The sequence below is a fragment of the Phoca vitulina genome, unplaced genomic scaffold (assembly GCF_004348235.1).
Source record: "Phoca vitulina isolate PV1807 unplaced genomic scaffold, GSC_HSeal_1.0 scaffold38, whole genome shotgun sequence".
Classification (NCBI taxonomy): domain Eukaryota; kingdom Metazoa; phylum Chordata; class Mammalia; order Carnivora; family Phocidae; genus Phoca; species Phoca vitulina.
The window spans coordinates 8051067-8073073 of NW_022589741.1; the positions used below are offsets into that span (position 1 = coordinate 8051067).

The window sequence follows — 22007 nt, forward strand, 5'->3', positions numbered from 1 at the left end:
TGCTTTGGTGCCTGGTACAGACGAGGCTGTTCACTGGTGAAATCGATGCAGAGTGGTAGGGCCCAGGCCCAGGAAACCAGGCTGCTGACTGGGCTCCCCAACCCTACCTCTAGAAACCCAGGGGCATGGAGAAATTCCAAGCAAGCAAAGGATCAGACAGGAGAGGTCTGCACAGACCAAAGTAGCTTCAGGAAGCAGCCGAATGCAGTGTCCGTCAATGCCAGGTTCAGCGATGGTCCATCTACGCAGATTGGTCCCGAGTCCGTTTAGGTTAGCATTGTGCTTGGTGTAATAGACTCTTGACTCTGCAGGAACCAAGGTTCTGGTACATTTTCTCAGAATGAGCCACCAAATGTTCTTTTCAGTCCCTGGGCTTTATTATATATACCTACTCTCAGGCACCCCAGCCCCTGCAAGCCCAGGACTCAGACCAAGGCAGAGGATATTTCCCCTATTTGAGCCTCAAGAGTTCTTGCCCTTCGGCACAGCTGGACTGGCATCCGTCCACCCCTTCACCTTCCTGTTAGTCTCTCTGCTCGAGTTCCTGAAGCTCCAGGCTCCCCGGACTCCGTTCTCTCTCGTCTATTTTGGCTCACCTTTATTTTCGTTTTTCCATGTTGGTTCTATCTTTGGGTGAAGTGTGGCTTCTTCACCTCTTGTTCCGCACTGAGCTCAGGGCTTAGTCTCAACAGTGGTCATGTGGCCTTACTGGTCAGGGTTGTCCCGTCGAGAGCCTCTCCAATCTCCATCTGATCCTTCCCATGGCTGCCAGACCGCCGTCTCTCCCTACTGCAAAGGCTGAGACCGCTGAAGAGCTCCCTGAACTCGTTCCAACCAGAGGAGTCACCCCGAGACTGTCATCTGTCTGTCATACAGAGCTGGTTTGCATGCCCTGAGATCAGCGAATGGAAGAACCTTGCTCTGTAGAGGTCAGTGGCGTCACCGACTTGTGTATGTTCCCCCCTGGATTTGTGTGAGAGGCTAAACTGCTGTAGAAAAGACCTTGAATTCCAGTGGCTTAAAAATCAAGTTCCCTTCTCCTTTATGCTACAGTTCAGAAAGATAGCAAGCCGTTCGCCGCACACAGTCATTTGAGGACTCTTCTAATTTATTTCTTCCCCACATTTTCGAGGATTCTCATATATTCAATAAATATTTGAGCACTTGCTATTTAAAAGGTGCTGGGTTACATTCTGTAGGAGTCACCATCTGAGCCTTCTCGGAACTCGTGATCTAATGAGGAGATGAAGCAAGTCAATGAAGAAGTATGTTCAGAAAAGAGAAACAAGCACAATAGAGTCTGTAGGGATAAAAGGAGGGAGGAATCACCTTCCAATCAGGGCAACGGGAAAGCCTTCACTGAAGAAGTCATACAGGAGATGAGATTTGAAAGACACAAAATTTCAAGAGATAAGAGGAGAACAAAATGTTACCAGGGGAGAGAACAGGGGGAGACAAAGCTTGAAAGTAATGAAATGTGGGAAAACCAGGAAGCAGTGAGCATAAGAGTTTAGGGTCTGAGGGATGCCTGGATGGCTCAGCCGTTAAGCATCTGCCTTCGGCTCAGGTCATGGCCCAGGGGTCCTGGGATCAAGCCCCGCATCGGGCTCCCTGCTCAGCGGGAAGCCTGCTTCTCCCTCTCCCTCTGCCCCTGCTTGTGTTCCCTCTCTCACTGTGTCTCTCTCTGTCAAATAAATAAATAAAATCTTTAAAAAAAAAAAAAAAACTTGAGAACTACCATTAAAAAAAAAAAAAAAAGAGTTTAATGTCTGAGCCCAACAAGATTCCAAGGGGGAGGGCAGAGCCCCCTGCAGAGGACCAGATGAGGAACCTGTCCTGCATTTGGTGGGCTATCCGGTATCTTTTGGGACTTGAGGTTGGGGGATGAATGATCATAGCTCTGAGGTTGGTTGAGATAGGTGGAGTGAGGGGGGAGGCAAAACAGCCAGGGAGGAGAAAACACGGGCTGGAGCAGGCTAAAGGTACAGAGAAGGATCGTGAAGGGAACCCACAAAGGAGGCGGGACTGACAAGATTTGACCACTGGTTGAACGCAGTGTCAGTGACACACAAAATCATGGTGTGTCTTACAGTCACTGGTGCTCAGCTTCAGGAAGATTGACACTTGGTCCAAATAAATGCAAAGACCTTCTCATCATTGCAGACCAGGCTGTACCTGATGAGAAGCTGTTTGTTACGGCGGTTTATCAGGTCCCCCAGCTCGTCCTGCGAGTGTGCTCAGGCACAAGGAAGCAAGAATCCCCAAGTGGGCTCACCTACCTTCCCACGGGTAGGAATTCACCTTCAGCACCAATATACCAGCTCGCTCAGCTTTTTCCCCCATCCCTAAAACCCCCTCTAATGGATTCTGGAATGGCTCAGGGAACTGACTGATTTCTTTCACTGTAAGGCTCAGAGTCCACGAACCCTCTTCCGACCCCGTGCACTGCTCAGCAAATAAACCCATCCCCCTCCCCCGCCCCGAAGAGATACTTCCAGCAACCTCATGCTTCCCGACGGTCCAGTGGATGGCACAGGATGGCACAGCCTGAGAAACAACATAACTGCATGCCCGAAGGCCTCTCAGACCATCTCATTCACCCTCTCCTGTGACTGTGGCTCAGCCTCCCCCGGAAGCCTGTCCTGCTGCCAAAGTAGCCCCCCTGGGGTGCGGCCTCCAGACCCCTCATGCTCCAGCGTGCCTCCAGCAAAACGCCAGGATCGACTGAATCACTTTTCTCTGACCCAGCAGGCCCAGGCCTGCATTTTCTTCCATGCGAACTGAGGAATACAAGCTGCCTGTTCCGTGTCCCTCCAGTGGAAACGGTCTATCATCCACCACCGAGCTTCCATATGCCCACGGCCAGAGTATTTGCAAAACAGTTATTTTCAGATTTGAAGGAAAAGCTACGGCCATGAAACTGGCCATGTGTAGAAGGATTGGATGATGAGTGGCCAGGTCCCCTCGTTACACACCCCAGGCTGATCTCCCTAAAAGACAATCCAGCTGGCTTAGAGTGGCCGTATCTGGCACCTTCCCTGTCCTCCTCTGTACGTCAGGTCTACTTCGAGCCATCTGCACCCTTACTCAGTAAACTACGATGGCCAAGGCCCCTCCTCTCTGCTCAGTCTTCATCAGGAGCACTACGACCCCCTCACGAAGCAGAACCCAGAAAGGGGTGTTCAGGCCACAGCAGCAGACACCTGGCCAGGTGTGGGCAGAAAAGGAACGTCTGTCTGCATGTGAGAAGCCCCCTGGTCCCACTGGGCAGGTGCTTGTTCATGCCTAAAAGAAAGAAATGCTTCTCCTTTCTCTACTCACAACACTCGTGACACCAAATGTGTGGGTTTTCACCCACCAAGCAATTCTCCAATTCGCAGCAGATGCCACTGGGCGTCCTACAATTTAACTCCGTGCTGACACTGACTATCCGGAGTTAGCGCAGAGCCCGCAGGCTGAGGGCTCAGTCCCATCAGACTGCCTCCCCACTTCAGATGCCAATTACAAGCCATAGGCTCTCACCTGTACTTTTTTTTTTAATTTTTTTTTTAAGATTTTTTTATTTATTTGCGAGAGAGAGAATGAGAGACAGAGAGCATGAGAGGGAGGAGGGTCAGAGGGAGAAGCAGACTCCCTGCTGAGCAGGGAGCCCAATGTGGGACTCGATCCCAGGACTCCAGGATCATGACCTGAGCCGAAGGCAGTCGCTTAACCAACTGAGCCACCCAGGCGCCCTCTCACCTGTACTTCTGACTGGCAGGCTATCCATCAGGAATTCCCATGACCCCTCCTTGGATTCGATAATTTGCTAGAAGGTTCATAGAACCCAGGGAAACAGTTTACTTGCTATTCTTGATTTATTACAAATGAGGCAACTGAGGTTGCCTTCCAGGCATCTCAATGTGTTCACCAACCCTTCAGCTTTCTGGACCACATAATTTAGGGGTTTTCATGGAGACTTCATTACGTAGGCAAGATCGATATTAACTCAGCCTCTGGTCCCTCTCCCCTCCCCAGAGGATGGAGTGCGGAGCTGGAAGTTGCAAGCTTCTCAACATGGCTTGGTCTTCCTGGTGACCAGCCCCCATCCTGAGGCCACGCAGGTGACGAAGCGTCACCTTGATAGAGCAAAAGATGTTCCTGTCATCCAGGAAATTCCAAGGGATTTAGGAGCTCTGGGCCAGGAACCGGAGTCAAACACCAATATCAGAAAAAGCAAAATGCTCCTAGCACCCCTGTCCTTCAGGAAATTACAAAGGTTTGAGGAGCTCTGTGCCAAGAACCCAGCGCGGAGACCAAACATGTATTCCGTGTTGTGTCACGGTGCCCATTCGTTTCTCCATGTAAGAGGCGTGTGTTGCTGCATGTATCTCCTCAGTCTCCAGTAGAAGCCTCCCCCTCTGCTCATGCACCCCTGTAATAAAGGAGCCCCTGGGCCCCTATGCCTTATTCCAAGGGAGCTCAGCCACTGAATCACCTGCTCCCTTCAACCATCCCTCAAGGATAGGCCAGAAAAATAGGAAAGTCCTGGAATAAAGGCAAGGTGGGGGGAAACAGAGGGTGCCTTGGTCCCCATTTTGGCATGCCTGCTCCAGGGTCCCTCGCACCTGCCATGTACACCCTTACCCACCATAACTACCTTATAGCAAGTTTATCAGTGAAGTCCCTGCCAAGTTGTCAGGAGCTACCCAACCACACAGCAGGTGCCCAGCCCTGGAGTGAATCAAAAAGCTGATACAGAAACATTGTGGTTGGAATATCGGAGGGGTGTTCCTGATACAAGATAAAGGAGACAAATACTAATGGTGCCTGTGCTATGTGGATTTGTGTTTATTCTACCAAAACATACCCTTGTTTCACCCTCTTAACAGGCTGCCCCAGACCATCATCAGACCTCCCTTTGACCCAACAACCTGTCTCTGTCGTGCCATGTTTCTGAACCCACCAGCAACTGAAGCAAACACAGACAAAACTTACCGCCACACCCTTCGAGCAACAACCATCCACTCAAATCTGCAAACACTCTTTTCCTTGGGATAAGAAAACAACCTTTCTGGGATCTTTTTTAAAAGTGTATTTAATTCTATGTAAACAATTCTGGAGTTGTATGCAAATACAGCAAGCCTACCAAATAAAGGGTATTTTAAAGCAGAAGCAAGTATCTGTTGCAAATGAATGCATTCCAGCTTTTCCAGTGACATCTAATATCCGAAATGCCTCTGCAGGATTCTGGACATTTCTACATTAACTTCACTTAGATAGATATAAGATTTTCTAATGATAGAAAAGATAATAAGATTTTCTAGTGATAGAAAATCATATGTCTTTGAGTTTTGGGTACAGGACCAGCCTACAGGGAAATGGTTACAAACTCCAGTGGTGAGTTCAACTCGTGGAGAGAGAAAGGTATACTCGTGGTGGCATTTCTTTACCAGAGTAACGGGATCTCCTCTGATACGCTTTATCTCTTCTGTCTTGCTGCTTGTACCCAGAAACTTGTTTCTGATGGATTCTACAACCGGGTTCTGCGTGGCCGGCGACCCCCTAGAGCAGTGCCCTACTGTAGCGACCACTCACCGTATACACAGCCGAGTGCCGTGGGGATATTGAGAAGAAGAGAAAGACAACCTGGTCGGGGATCAAGGACGAATATGCAAACCACTGACCGGCATGGAAAGCAGCATGAAATCAATGCCATTAGAGAGATTCAAGCGAGAAGCACCATGAAAGGGGCCGTTAAATCCATCTTGGTAAAGGTACCCTTGGGGGCGTGGAGCTCGCTTAACATGCAAATTGCCCAGCACGATCATCAGATATTCCAACTCAGCAAATCTAGGAGAGACTACATTTCCTAAGCATTGCAGGTGATTCTGAGGCAGGTGGCCCAGAACCCCACAGTACGCTGGGATAGAGACTGTGTGGAGGGAAGAAGTGATAGACATAATGAAAGGTAGGACGGGCGCAGATCATAGGGAGCCTCCAACGCTGTGCTAAGCAGGTTGGGTTCTATCAGCAATGCGTGTCGTATCCATGTTTTAAAATGGTTCCATCCTACTCGAAAGGTCTAAAATCTTCCAGTGCAATGTGGACAAGAATCAACATGCTTGGGGAATTTATTGCAGAAATAGTAAACTTCACTTAAGAATGTTTATTTTATTTTACAATAGAGCTATTCAGTTAGAGGAGTAAGAAAGAATAATTGGGATGACCCCTGCTTGAAAAAGAATACAAATCACAGGGTTATAGGATCAGTGTAGCTATGGCTTTTTGTCTCATTCACTGAAAGGGGTGAAGGAAACAGGTGCTGGAAACTGGGAAATTGAGACAAATTTTGCCTTTTTGGTTTTCTTTTAGAAATGTGGAGACCATAAGAGGTGTATTCTCTCCATAAGAGAAGTGCAGATACAAAGTTTTCAAATCTGTGCATTAGAACACTCTAGAAACTCATTTATACCACAGATGTTCTTCCAGAGGATCAGGTCTCAAACCATGTGGTCTCGGAACCCTTTTACTCTCTTATAAATTATTGAGGACCCTAATATTGAGGACCCTGCTTTTTTAAAATATGACTTATATCCACATATATATATTTTACATTGGAAATTAAAACTAAGAATTAAGAAAAGATATTTACTATTCATTTAAAATAACAATAATGGACCATTACATATTGATGTAAAAAAAAAAAAAACCTTTTAATTAAAAATAACTATGCTTCCCAAACAAACAATTTATTGAGAAGAGTGGCACTATTTTATGATTTGGCAAATCTCTCCTGAATGTCTGGCTTCTCAGAAAACAGCTAGACTCTCTTGCATCTGCTCTTCCATTCGTGTATCACATGTCACGTAGCCTCTAGAAAACTCTTCCGTACATTTACGAGAGGATGAGAGAGTAAAAGGCAAAAAAAGTTAATAGTTTCTGAAATTGGTTTAGACTTTGCAGACCTCCTGAGTCAGTATTCTGGACCCCTGGGGACGTCCAGATCCCACTGATCTGAAATGCGGTAAGAGCATGTGACACAGAGCCAGGGTGGAGGACTACCAGACCATACCTATTTCGAGCCCTGAAATTCCAAGTCCCGTACCAATCCAGACCAAACTAACTCTATTCAGGACTAGGAGACGGAACCAAAATTAGGTTAAGCGGCAATTGTGGGTCCTTGAAGATGAATAAGGGAAATGTCAGAAAGTACCTAAAATTTGGCTGTTTAGGGTTTTTGGTTTTTGTTTTTGTTTTTTTCTCTAAAGGAGTTCCTGACACTGAATATTCCTCAAAAAAGACTGTTTAAAAAAAAATAGTAAGTTTGTTTTATTTTTTTATTATTTTTAGAGGGGGGAGGGGCAGAGGGAGAAGGAAAGGGAGAATCTTTTATTTGAAATCAATTTAACTAATATATAGTGTATTAGTTTCTGAGGTAGAATTCAGTGATTCATCAGTTGCATATAACATCCAGTGCTCATTCCATCAAGTGTCCTCCTTAATGTCCATCACCCAATTACCCCATCACCCCACCTCCTCCCCTCCATCAACCCTTAGTTTCTTTCCTATGGTTAAAAGTCTGCTATGGTTTGTCTTCCTCTCTGATTTCATCTTATGAGAGGGAGAATCGTAAGTAGGCTCCTTGCCCAGCGCAGAGCCTGACGTGGGGCTCAATCTCACGATCCTGAGATCATGCCCTGAGCTGAAACCAAGAGTCAGATGCTCAACTGACTGAGACACCCAGGCCCCCCAGTATTTCAGAAGCTTCTGAATTAGAATTGGATGGGGCCGGGCATAGGTATTTTGACCAGGTCCACTGCTAATTCTGAGGTACCCCCAGGTTGAGCAGCCTCTGGTTTAGATCATATATTTATGTTTTATATATACTAAGAAGGCTATCCAATTGTATTAAAATGTATTCATTTGTATTCATTTTGATTTTTTCTTCCTAGAATTCTATCTATATCTGAAAGATGCCTTGTTTTTAAAAATTATCTACCCACGGTCTGCGTATTACAGGCACAGAACCTATATTTCCTACCAGGACATAGGAGCTTTTTCATATGCACTATTTTTTAAAACCTAGCTCTAAATTAAAGAAATAGAAAATGCCACTGCTATTCACAAAACAAATAATGGGTTCCTTGTTTCCATAATAAACTTTTAAGGGAGTCTGTTCCTAAAGGAAACTCATTGTTATTAAATAAAAATCTTCTTGGGGAGGAAAAAAGTACCTTATATATAATCTACATTGGGGATGCAAATTGTAGAGAAACAGACACCAAAGGATTTGCATGTAATCAAATCTAAAGCAAGTCATCTCAGAAGCATCACTACCATATACAGAAGCCTTTCCCATCAGGATCAGGCTTAGCTTGCCAGAGACTGGGATCCCTTATCAAGGAAATATTCACCAGATATCCAGCATCGCTGCTAAGAAGGAAATTCACCAGAACCATCCAGAATGGAAAGTGGTGAGTCAATGTCAATTATTACAATCTTTAAAAAAAAAACTTTAATAGTCCTAACGCTTACTTTTGACGTCGCAAAGTCATAACGTGAAGCAAAGGACAAGAAGAAATACTCCTAAACTCTGGCTAGAACATATAAAACTATAAAAACACAGACCAGAGACCAACAATTTAGAACTCTTGGTAACATTTTCATAATTCTAGTTGCATTGAATTGCACTAATTGTTAGGTTTACCTTTGCTGCCTAGAGTTTAGGCAGGTACTTATTTTGAAAGATCAACTCTACTGAACGTTATTTTTATAAAACGGAGACTTAGGTATTGCAGCATTCTTTCCCATGATAGCGAAATGTTGTGTTAAATGGAACAACTTCTGGTAAGCTCTCAATTATAAGGAATGTGCAGAAGAATCCACTTTTATATAGAACTTGAAGTATCTTTTATTCATGCATCTTGTTTTAGGTTCTAAGTCTAAGAATAAAGGACATGCCACGTGCATGTGATAGGGAAGAGCCTGAGCTGTCATTTCATGAATTCAAACTGTCTACAGATCTTTCCCAATTTGTTCGCTCGGAGGATACAGATTTTAGTGTCAACCTAGAGTAAAACCCACCCATTCAGGAAAAAATCTGAGATGAAAAAAATTAGAATTTTCAGTGTTAATAAATAATGACCGAATATTTCAAAAATGCCTTGTAAAGTACCTTGAAAGAAAAATTAATATTTTTTAAAATGTTCCAACTCTTCTAAGTCTGATCTCAAAAAATAAGATGATAGAGCCATCACATAAGAGCATCTGTGAACTGCAGCCTGGAACGGGTAATTGACAGAAGTGCTGAGGTTTGCATCTAGCTGTGAGACTTCAGGCAGGAGGAGGGTAGCCCTGGGGAGGGGGCCGTGGGTGCCTGCAATGTGGGCAAACTAGACTCCTGCAGAATCCTAACACCTTAACTAAGTTGGCCTCACTTAAAAAAAGTTCAGTCTCTCTTTCCAGTTGAAACTTTCATAAATAGTATATGTTATTTTCTGCTGAGTAATTAATATTTGCACGTTTTATTATTAATCATGGAACTTGCCTTTCCTTGTATTCTCCTGGAGGTTTCCCATAGTGAAACTAATATGACATCTGCCCCGCAGATCAGCAATGGAACCACAAACACCAAGCCTCTAGTGGGTGTAGAGCTAGGACTTTGTATTCCTACGTGGGTATCTGCCTCCCCTTCTCATCCTCAGCAAGGCAGGCTGAGCTTGTTAGTGGGCCAGAGAGGGGCATGTGAGCCAGAGGGTGAGCCAGCACACCGTATTGATACCGGACCGTCCGGGACCTCATTCTTGGCCCTTCCCTGATAGGCGGAGACATGGAACAGACATGGACACTGTCCATCAATAATCCATCGTTCAGGATTTTTCTTCTAATCTGTCTTGAGTGGGAATGTGCCAATCCATACCAGGAGGGACTACAATTCAGAGAGACATCATCTATTATCTTAATTTTTCCACTGTCAAATGATGTGACTCAAGATATGAATTGCTCTTTCCTAAAGTTATGGGATGGTTTTCCGTTCTATTCTTTTTTTATTTCAAGCTCTCTCCATTCCCTTACCTTAGATAGCAAGTGCCTGCTTAGAGAACACAAGGAAATGTATTCCAGAGAGTGTCATCAAAAATAGTAAAATAAGAAAGTGCTTTAAATAAACACCATAAATGTATTGATATTTAATAGCTAAAAACATTTTACGAATCGCCTGCATTTTAAATATTCTATTTCAGAATGTATGCGTTTGTTTTGGTGGAGAAAAATGTTTAATTTTCAAAAACAATAAAGCAACAGCACTATTAAGCATACTATAGTCCAGATTATTTATCAAAATAAACAGCAGTAAGGAGAGGACATGACTGAGACAGTTTGCTGAGTGTACATAATCATAATACAGCCGTACAAAATTTTTTTCCAAATTCTAAAGGATAAGTTGATTCTTCTTAATAAATTTGCTTGTGCTTTCTCTCCAGAAACACAGGTCTTTGTTTTCTCAACAACTGATCTGAATGCAAGTTCATATCTAGAGTATTTGAATAAGAACTCTTAAGCATCTCCTGGTTTTATGCAGGTGTGGATTCTTTAAATAGACACAGCGCACATGGGGAAAGAAATGTTTGGGAAAAGGAATACTGGTAGAATTTTTAACTCCTCTCTAAAAAGGACAGATTAAAGAACTTTCAGAATTCTCGAAACACAAAGAATACTCCAGGTGATAGTTTAAAGAAATTGTACCGGGTTCCATTGCTTAATTAAAACGTATTTGAATTCGTTTTTTGTGCTGTGTCAAATGTAAGTATTTGCTTTTTTGTAGCACTGCTTCAGAGCAGGGTTCGTGCCCCTGTGTCCCCCTCTACCTACCACCCACACCCCCATGAAGCCCTAGAGCAAAGATTTCATCCACCCCTCTTAGGAAAATGCTGTCTCCCACATTCTGAGTATCTCTACCTTTCCAAACCCTATGGTCTTTCTGTGCCTTCATTTTCCTGTAAGACATTTTATTTACTCCACAAGTATTTATCAAGCATGTCTTTTTTTTTCCCTAAGATTTTATTTATTTATTTGAGATAGAGCAACAGCGAGAGAGAGAGAGAGAGAGAGAGAGAGAGAGAGAGAGAATGAGCAGAGTGGGGGAGGGGCAGAGGGAGAAGCGGGCTCTCTGCTGAGCAGGGAGCCCGATGCGGGGCTCAATCCCAGGACCCTGGGATCATGACCTAAGCTGAAGGCAGACGCTAAACCAACTGAGTCACTTAGGCGTCCCACGGGTGCCAGATTCTTGACAACACTGATTATTCCTTTTGCTCTGCTCTGTCTTGTTTGCATGTCCTTGATGCTAACACTCTGGTACTTTACATTTCTGACCTCTCGTTCCCGCTCCCACCTTCCCTGTCCCCTGCCTTCCCCTGGGCATCAGAACTGTAGTGGCTTCCAAGGCTCCATGCTTGGATGTCTACTCTTCTATTGCTACAAAGTCTTCCTTAGAGAACTTTATTTTTGTAGTTCTAATTACCATAGTTTTAAAGGTGTTTCTTAGAAGTGCTGGTCAGAGCCCCCATCTTGTCTGCAGGCTATTTGAGTCTGATAATGTCCCTACAACCTCAAAGTCCACATGTTCAAAACTGAATTCTTATCTCCCCATGAAAACTGACTCTCTTCCCTGTCTTCTTGTTTTTTTTTTTTTTCCTTAATCGTGGTGGTCATTTTTATTGTGTGTATGTATGTGAACGTGTGTGTGTGTGTGTGTGTTTTCTTTTGGAAGTTCTCTTAAATCTGTGCTTTCCTCCTCATTTCCACTCTTTCTGGTTAGCCTCTGTTTTACCTTATCCCATTCTCCCCGCTTCCTCATCCCCAACCCATTCTAGGGCTCCATCCTCAGATTAATCTTCCAAAACGGTATTCTAAATCTTCCCTCAAAATGACAAAGTCACAATACTCTCCTGTTCAAAAGGTTTAGTGGTTTCCATCACGTACAACATAAATCATAATTTTTTACACTCTGGTTTTCAAGACCTTCAGCATGTCCACTATTCTCAACTGCCCCCGCAAAAGGATGCTTTCGACAAATAATTACGAAAACCTACTATCTGCCAGGTACCATTCCAGGCATGGACACATGAGATGTTTCAATGAGTAAAAACAAGCAAATATCCCTACACTCATAGAGCCTATGTTTTAGCAAGGAGCAGACAGACAGCAAGCAATAAACTTAATAAATAAGGAAATTATATAGGTCATTATAAAGTGACACATACTACGTAGAAAGAAAAAGTAAAATGGGGTGAAGGGGACTAGGAATGTTTTATGGGAAAGATGCGACTTTAAATATGTTCTCATTGAAAAGATGACATTTGAGCCAAGACATGAAGGGGACAAGGGCATCTAGCCATGTGGATAACTGGGAGAAGAATAATCCAGATGGAGTGGACAGCCAATGCAAAGGTCCTAAGGCAGAAGCAGTGTGCTTGGTGCATTCAGAGACTGGCGGGAGTACAGTGAGCAAGGGGAGAGTATTAGGAGATGAGATCAACGGGATCATGGAACAAGGTTCCATAGAGCCATTCTAGGGACTTTGGTTTTACTCTGAGTGAAATGGGGAGCCATTGTATTGTTCTGAGAGGAGAAGTGACACAATTGTGCTTTCTTGTCTGACTCCTGGGCTGATAACAGACCAGGTCTAGGGTGAAGGGTACTGAAGGCTGTTGCAGTAATCTACATGACAGATGACCCGAGATTGAGCCCAAATTCTAGCAGCGGAGGGGGAGGAAAGTCAGCAGCTTCTGGATCTATTTTGTAGGTAGCCCCATCACGAATTCCTAAAGGACAGTTTGCGAAGCAGGACAAAAAGAGAAGAACGCAGGATGATGCCTAAAGCTTTGGGACTGAGCACCTAGAAAGGTAGAGATGCCACCAACTGAGAAAAGGGACGTTTCCAGATAAAGCAAATGCAGAGGGAGAATGGAGTTCGGGTTTGGACCTGTGGAGTTTGCGATGTCTCCTGGACATCAGAGTGAAGATGAATATCCAAGTCTAAAGTCCGGGCTATAGGATATCTATTTGAAATTCATGTACATGGAGATGACATTTAAGCCCATTAACTCCCATTACGCTAGTTCCTTCCCTTTCAGCATGTGCCTTGCTCCCCCCACCTGTGTTTGTTCACACCATGCCTGATGCCTGCAAGACCTTTGTTCCTGCTCCCAACCCATCCACATCCTCTGAGTCCAACCTGAATCCCGTCCCTTCCCACAAAACTGTCACCGACCACCCAAAGTGTGCTCTTCGCCTCCCCTCCCCTTTCACATGCGAATATCTCATTTCTTTCCCTAAAATAGGATCTCTTTGAGGACATCTGCTATATGTTCTCAACTTATTTTGCATCCCCTATGGCATTTGGCCCATACTTTGTACCAAGTCGGTGCCAACTGGTACATAAAACTGATTGTTTATGACAAAACTTCAGAAGTTTTGATCTGGTTATTTGCCATCTCATGAACTTTATCCCTCTATTAATTACCATGTGGTTATTTGTTAAACTTATTTAAAATAGGTATATTTCTTCTAGGCTTTTTGGCATACACATAAAGCACAAATTGATGAATCAGATTGAAATCATCAACCCAAAAGCCCTGCAGGAAAAAGTGAAGCCAAGACTGACTGCAGACAGACAAGGGATCCAGCCTGGACCTCTTCAGTTCCCAGCCCTTTCTCTTTCTCAGACCTGCATCCATGCCCACCATCAATCACCAGATGTTCCCCTTTTCTCTCAGCCAGGAATACCCAGGTTAGAGTTGGCCCCCACCTGAACAGGAACCCTATAAAGTCCTCCCTGTTATGTATACCTGAAGTTCTCGAACTTTAGAAAACATTAGAATCACCTGGAGGGCTTATTAAACCATGGCTTGCTAGCCCCAGCCCTAAAGATTCTGATTCAGTACATCTGGAGTAGGGCGTGAGACTCTGCACGTCTAGCAAGTTCCTAGCAATGCCGATGCTGCTGGTCCAGGGATCACACAGTGAGGATCACTGGGGTGCCTTCTCACTTTGACCTGTCTCTCTGGCTTTGCCCCCTGTCTTGTTCTGTTAGTGCTTGAGTCACTCTCCTCCTCCAGGCTGCTTCCCGGCACACAACAGCTATCTCAGCCATGGACCAGGCCACCTGGCCACCACCACTCTCCAGTCCTTCTTTATCCCAGTCTCAGGGATTGAGAGCCAACTTATGCCCTTGCCCGCAATTTCTTGCTTCCTCTTCAGCCTCCTTCCATCAATCTCTCCCTTTTCCTAAATCTTTAATCCCTTCCTCTGACCTGTTCAAATACCCTCAAATCTCTGCGATCCATAAATATAGAGATATAAAAATATAAGCAAACCTCTCCTTGACCCTGTAGCTCTCTCCAATTATCATCCAACACCTGCTTCCTTTTCTCATTCAAACATCAAGAAGAAATGTCCATCCCTGTCTTGGCCCTTGACATTATGATCTGGCTTCTAGCTACACTTCCAGAGCTTCTCTTGCTAAGGTTGACATCACCCACTGGATGGAAAGCAGTGAATGAATGCTCTCCTGTCCTTATCTTCCTGGACCATTCTCTCCTGCCTTTCATACTTTTCCCTTCTTTCTTGAAATCTCTTCCCCTGAATTCTGTAGATGCCTTATTCCGCTGGTTTTTCCTGGTTCTTCTCCAACTATTTCTTCTATGTTATCTTCTTCATTTCTCTCTTCCTCCTCTGACAACACTTCAAATCTGGATGTTCCCCCAGGCTTTCATCTGTAACTTCCATCTTTACTCCAGAGCTTCCCCAACCAGTGTGTCAGGAGTCGGCATTATAGGAGTTCCCAAGATATCGATCCTCTGGGGCTGTGGTAGCAACCTGGCCTGCTTATCCCAGTGTGCCGGACACACAGTATTGTTCTTAAGTGTGCCATCACGTGACTCTACCTTTCGAACACTCCCCCAGGGAATTCCATCCTCTTTCCTGGTTTCATTACCGCCACATCATGATGGCTCCAGAACTTAAGTACCCAGACCGATCCCATGGGGAAAACTCGCGAATCACCCTTGAATCTTCCCTCTTCTTTCCCTCCCACCCGGAAATAATTTTCAAATGTCTGCTCCTTGCCCACCTATCTGCCACTACTCAGAACCCATTATCTCTTGGCGGGGGGGTTCAGTTGGTCAGTCGATTAAGCGTCTGACTCTTGATTTCAGCTCAGGTCATGATCTCAGGGTCATGAGATTGAGTCCCAAGTTGGGCTCTGCGCTCAGCGTGGAGTCTGCTTAAGATTCTCTCTCTCCTTCTCCCTCATCTCCCTTCCCTCCCTCTCTAAAAAACAAACAAAACAAAAACAAAAACGAGCCTATTATCTCTTGCTTGACTTCTTCTAGAACCCTCCTGACTGATCTCCCTGTGGCTTTGTGATTCTTAAATCCACCCCTACACAGCTGCCAGAAAAGTCTAAAATGCAAATCTAACCATACTGCTGCCTTGCTTAAAAGCTTCCAATGACTCATTGCCCACAGGATGAAGTCCAAACTCTGTTGCCCACCAGAAACTTCATGACTGAGCTTATTCGTTTCCTCTTCCAGCTTTACTTCCTCCCTCACACACCTGGATCTGTTCCTGCCTCCAGGACTTTGCCCCTGAGGTGTTCGACGCCTGGAATGTTCTTGCCCACTTTACCCTGCCTCCAGCTTGGGTTCCCCTCTACCCTCCCCAGTCCCTCCCCACCCTCACAAGGAATTGACACTGTGTTTTTCAGAATATCCTAGGCATAATTTTGTTGTTGCACTTAGCACCTTTGCATTAAAATTATCTTCTAAGTTTCTCTCTCCTCCCACTAGATAGCAAATTCTTTCGTATCCCCAGTTCTGACACGGTGCCTGGCACATAGAAAATACTTCGATATATCATTGATGAGTAAATGTGGCCTTAGGCTTTTCCAAAAATGAAAGTATCACATATATTCTAGAAGCAGCACCTAGATTCCTTTGGAAAGTCCTCAAGGTTAAAGTCCTCAAGCTTTAAACTGGAGGCTAATTTGAAAGAAGTACTTCAAGCCTCTTTAGTTAGAAAATATATAGACCAAAATTAGATCCTGTCCAACTTAGACCCAAAGGACCATTCAAATAATCTTATTTTGCTGAAATCAGGTTTCTGTGTGGTTTTATTTGAACTAAATAATACATTGCCTTGGAACCTAGATTTTTTTTTTTCCCCTCCTTCATTTTGTCTAGGCATTTTGTATAAACTTGCTGGTTTGGCGTATTTTCACATGCCCGTCTTAGAAAACGCTGCAGCGAATATATGTTAAGAAAGAAAAAAAGAAGAAGAAGAATGTAGCAGGAGGGGAAGAATGAAGGGGGGGAAATCGGAGGGGGAGAAGAACCATGAGAGACAATGGACTCTGAAAAACAAACTGAGGGTTCTAGAGGGGAGGGGGTTGGGAGGATGGGTTAGCCTGGTGATGGGTATTGAGGAGGGCACGTTCTGCATGGAGCACTGGGTGTTATGCACAAACAATGAATCATGGAACACTATATCTAAAACTAATGATGTGATGTATGGGGATTAACATAACAATAAAAAAAATTTTTAAATAAAAAGAAAACGCTGCAGCGAGATTTTAGGGACAAAGAAGCTGGGGCTAGGAGGTTGTGATAGTCCCCCATCCGTGAGCAGAGGACACATGGTCACGTGGGCACTGCCCACTGGGCCAGCAGCCTCCTCCATCAGATGTGCCCCTCGGCCTCCAGTTTGGGTTGTGCTTCTTTCCTTTCTTCCTGCCTTTTATTCTCTTTGTAATGAGATTTGACTCAGAAGTCAAATATATCCCAGACTATCCACAAATTTCACCAGATCAGAGAACTTTTTTAGTGATATGCCCACACATAAATGTGTGAGTACCTTCTGCCATGCACACCGATGCTGAATTCTGTACCAGCTGAAATCGCTAGTAAGCAAGCCAGCAACAGCTCAGTTAAAATGAATTGAAACCATCCCAACCTATTACAGAACAGTGATTTCAGAGGTAGAAAATATCTTCTAGTTCCTGCAGTTCAGCTACGATTCAGTGCTCGAATGCTTCTGTAATTGTCCAAACAGAAGTTTCTCCTGTCGTTGCTTGACCATCCTCTGTGACAAGGAGCTCACTATCCCGAGGAGCAGTGTTGCCAATTTCAGAACCTTGGGGAAACATTTTTCTCTATAGTCTGTTATCTCTAATTTCCTCACGGTCAAAATAGCAAATGTTCCCTGTTGTTAGAGCTACGATCTAACCTAAGTCTGGATCCCAGTTCCATTGCTTATTGGCAGCTACGAGACTTTGGCAAATAATTTAGTTAGCCCCGGACCTCAGTCTCTTCATTCGTAAAATGGATCAAATGAAATAATACAGGTAAATTATCAAGCATACCAATAGGTTTGGTAAGTGCTCAATAAATATTTGTTAAATGAATGGGAAACATTCATTAGACTCTTCCCTTATCCTTGGCCTAGTTTCAAAGCAGCAACTCTCCATGTTGAAAGACTGTATTTTCAATAATAAAAACTGCTTAATATAATTGTGCAGTAAACAGAAACAGATGGCTTTCTTCTTAGGAACATAATCTTAAAGCAGTCCGGTTGACCAGCTCACCCACATCAGGTAGGAATATGATATGGCAGTAATGCTGTCACTCTGCAAACTGAATCATGCAAATCTAACTTTTGCATCAGGTAGTAAGAAGCATTATTCCAAGGTGCATCCGATTCCTGATCTTGCGACTGAAGCATAAATTGTAAGCTTCCTGGAATAAACCTTGAGGGTACAAAAAAGACAACATTCTGAAGAGCTGTTGTGTCGAAGGTGGGATAGTGGGGTGTTTTTTTTTTCCACGTAAGCAGAGCTTGGATGAATTTCTATCAAAGAAAGAGACTAAGTGACTTCTATTGAAGCCACTTCAAATTCAAGAAGCCTGTCATTCTATTGAGCAAACAGCATCACAATGACCAGCCCTTGAATCCATCCCCCAGGGAGGTTAACCTGTCACTCCATCCACCTTTGATCCTTGCTTCCATTTGCTTAAGTCCCAGGAGACCACGGCAGACGCGTGTATCAAGGCGTGCGAGTCAAGCACACGGTCAAAGACCTACTGGCAGAAAAACGGTCCAGGCAGACAAGTAACTCAAGATTTAATGTAAGTCTCGATTTAATTCATTCTGAAGCCTTTGCGAGCCTAAATCCCCTTTTAAGGTTAGTTATTCCTCTCTCCCTTCTCTAGACACCAGGTCTCACTTCTCGGGTCTGATGTTAATGGTCATCGACATGTTATTCTAAATCTCGTAGAGATGGCTTAGAAAACGCCTCTCTGTAGCAAGCGAAATCGTACTGAAACACCCCAGTTGGCGATGTCTTCTGTCTGCCCTCCGTGTCTTCATAAATAGCTCCACCCTGTGCTTAAAATGTTTCAGTCCTTGCACCCAGATCTCCAAAAGCGAGTCTAGAGTGAGAGTAGCAGTTGGCTACCAAGATGGGTTTGTGATCGCTTAGTCTATTGGTAACATGTAGCGACATGAATGTCAGGCGTCCCTCGTGCATTGCTGGGTGCAGGACACAAGAGCAAATGTGGGAAGCGTGTACAGCACTTTACCGGGGCTGGCGCACCCCGGGCAATTGTTCTTGGCCAGGGGGTGGGGGTGCGCTGTTCAGAACGTGGGCTCAGCGTTCAACACCGCTCCTCAATCAAACTGCTGGGACATGTTTCAAGTGAACCAACTCCAGATTCTATTTCCTCCCATCCAAGAACTTTTATTGCACATCTTCTGTCTTCCTTTATTTTAAAGCACCTCTTCTCTTCTAGTTCAACAAATGGAGCTTAGATGATAAAAATAAAATCAGAGTAATTGGCTCCTTATCTGTTCCTAGTGCAGTGTTTCTCAGTGTCCGCTCAGAGTCATGGGGGTGTGTGTTACAAATATCCATACCAATTTAGTCTCTTGAGGGAGAGAAAGGAGGAGAGATGGGGAGAAGGGGGATTCAATTTTATTTTTTTAAGATTTTATTTATTTATTTGAGAGCGAGAAGGAGCAGGGAGGGGGAGGGGCAGAGGGAGAAGGAGAAGCAGACTCCCCGCTGAGCAGGGAGCCCCACGCGGGACTCGATCCCAGGACCTTGAGATCATGACCTGAGCCCAAGGCATATGCTTAACCGACTGAGCCACCCAGGCGCCTGAGAGAGGGAATTCAGAGTCTATTCCAAATGAACCACGGCTTTGTGGAAGTAATGTGGATTGGCCACAGCTACAGCCAGAATTGTGAGAGCTAATGGACGTTCCAGTCATACTGTCAATGGGGAAGGCAGGAATCACAGAGTAAAGACATAGTCAAGGAACAGCGACTATATCTGCCCAGTGTGAGTGAGGCTCTAACTCACCCCTTGGCATCGTCATCAATACCTACATACAATGAGAAGGCACAATGCCACACAGAATTACAGAAAAAGACAAGAAAGCATAGTATTTCCAAATGGTGGATGTAACTGTATTCTTCTTCAAAAAATTACCTAACATTTTTTGCTTAAGATCTGTGACTATCACATAATCTGTTTTCATTATTTTTTGATGTTTCACTCTTTCAGAGATGTAACAATATAAACGTAATTCATAATAAGCCATATTGTTTGATTTTATTTTAAAGTGCAGTTTCCTGGTCTCTGTCCCGTATCTATTAACGTAGAGATTTTGAACTGGAGCCAGGGAATGGTCATTTTTAACCTGCTCCTTGGGTGATTCCTTTGCACATCAGAGTTTGAGAACTTGACCGTAGAGCAAAGAGCAGGGGTTCAAGGCTCACACGGCCAATGTTCTCATCTCTACCCAGATCACAGTTGAGCTATTACTGTTGGCCCAGTGACATTGACAGTGTTAGAGTGAAAGTGGAGACAAGAAACACAAAATATATAATCTGTGCCATTAAACACCAAATAACCTGGTGGAAAAGAAAAAGATTTCTACATTTAAAAAATACAAGGCTGCATAACCAAGCTCTAGACTAAAGACAAAGGAGCAGGCCGCACAGCCGTGTGATATGAAGACCACAATCCTATTTACATAAAGACAGTTTAAAGTGCATTTCCTGTGTAGTCTCATTGGATGGACACACTAATCCTGTGAAACTGATATTTACATGGTTTCCCATTTTACAGATGGAAAGGTTGAGAAGAAGAAGAGGCAGGAAGTGATGGTTTTCAGGTTGCACAGTTAGCAGGTGGTAGGTCTTCTGGCTCCCAATTCAATATTCCTTTAAAGGAGACAGACCTATGTGGATTGGGGTAGAATGATCTCTGATTCATGCTGTCTTAGTCCATTTGGGCTGCTATAACGAAATACCACAGACTGGGTGGCTTATAAGCAGCAAGCATTTATCTCTCACAGCTCTGGAAGCTGGAAGTCCAAGTTCTGGGGGCCAGCATGGCCAGATGCTGGTGAGGACCCTCTTCTGGGTTGCAGACTGCTGACTTCTGATTGTACCCTCACTTGGAGGAAGGGCCTAAGGAGCTCTCTGGGGGGCTCTTTTATAAGGGCACTAATAGCACTCGTGAGGGCTCCACCCTCATGACCTACTCACCTCCCAAAGGCCCCACGTCTTAATAACATCATATTGGACATTAGGATTTCAACATGGATTTTGGAAGGATTCAGACATTCAGACCATAGCACATGCAAACAAAGAAAATCAAAACACAGGAAAATATATCACATGGAAAGAACTTCTAGGATAAGAAAGGTACAAACCCGCCCTGACTATGGTTGTTCTTCTCAGGCATCAAGCGCATGGGCAGCATGAACTTAGCCTTGTCTACGGGTTCACATATATTATCTAGTATCTCAACACTAGTGTCTTACTCTCATCCTACTCCAATGCCCTGTTAAATTTAGGTCATTAAATGCATATTTTCCCAAAATATGGTTATTTGGGCTTAAGGTATCTCCATAAATTGATTTTACTGTCCACCTGTTAACCACTATTCTAGAAGATCCGTATATCTCAAGAAAGACACTATAATCCTATTTCTGTCCCTGTTGCAAGGCCAACCTGATGAGCAGGAATCATGGAGAATCACGTTGCTGGTGGGCACCTGGGGTTCTAATTGCAGGGATAATACTGAACCTACCTTCTCTTTCTCATGCCGGTGCTCCAGGCAGCAGTGAGTTGAATGTCTCGAATAAGTTCAGATGGGGAACCCATCCTTAGGCATGTTCAAACTTTCCTACAGACAGCGTGGCTAATAACCAATGAGAGGCCAGCTCGAGGAGATTGGAGACACTACCATACAGTTCTGTCATATAGAGTGTGCTAGGCCAAGAGAGGGACCCCCCCAAAGATCCCACATCAACACCTCGGAACCTGTGAATGTTCCTTTCTGTGGCAAAATAGGTGATTCAGCTAAGGATCTTCAGAAGAGGCACCTACTCTAGATTATCCAAGTAGATACTGCCCTGCATTACCCTGAATGCAATTACACGCATCCTCATGAGAGAGGATTTGAGAAAGACACACACACACACACACACAGAGGAGAAGACACACGAAACAGTAAGAGGCAGGGCGGTCAGGAGGCAGAGGTTGGAGTCACACAGACACAAGCCAAGGAATGTGGGCAGCCACTGAAGGCTGAGAGACGCAAAGGGTAGATGCTCCCCTAGAGTCCCACAGGGAGCACAGCCCTGCCAGCACGTGGATTTGGGCTTCTGGCTCCCAGAACCATACAGATAGATATTTCAGTTTTTTTAGCCACCCAGGTTGTGGCAATTTGTTACAGCAGACCTAGGAAGCTAATACACATACATGATGAAAATACGTCCCTCTGGATAAGTAGCCTTTAGGAAGTATCCACTGATGCCCAAATTGGTGCTCTACTCTTTGTGACAGCACTTTGATAAGTTTACACAGGCTGTGTTAATCCATCTTTACCACAGTTTCCTTCAAGAACATCTGTTTTTGATACCATGAGATGTTTTTCACATCTTTGCAGTAGGAAT

The 22007-nt window shown here is 44.3% G+C and overlaps 1 protein-coding gene across 1 annotated transcript in view; it reads left to right on the forward strand.

Annotated features, from left to right (window-relative positions):
- Positions 1-22007, forward strand: part of CUNH11orf53 (chromosome unknown C11orf53 homolog) — a 396668-nt gene that overhangs the window by 353227 nt on the left and 21434 nt on the right. Inside the window, exon 11 of the mRNA XM_032428142.1 lies at positions 18055-18164. Coding sequence (XP_032284033.1) covers positions 18055-18164 — 110 coding nt within the window. The remainder of the gene's footprint in view (positions 1-18054; positions 18165-22007) is intronic.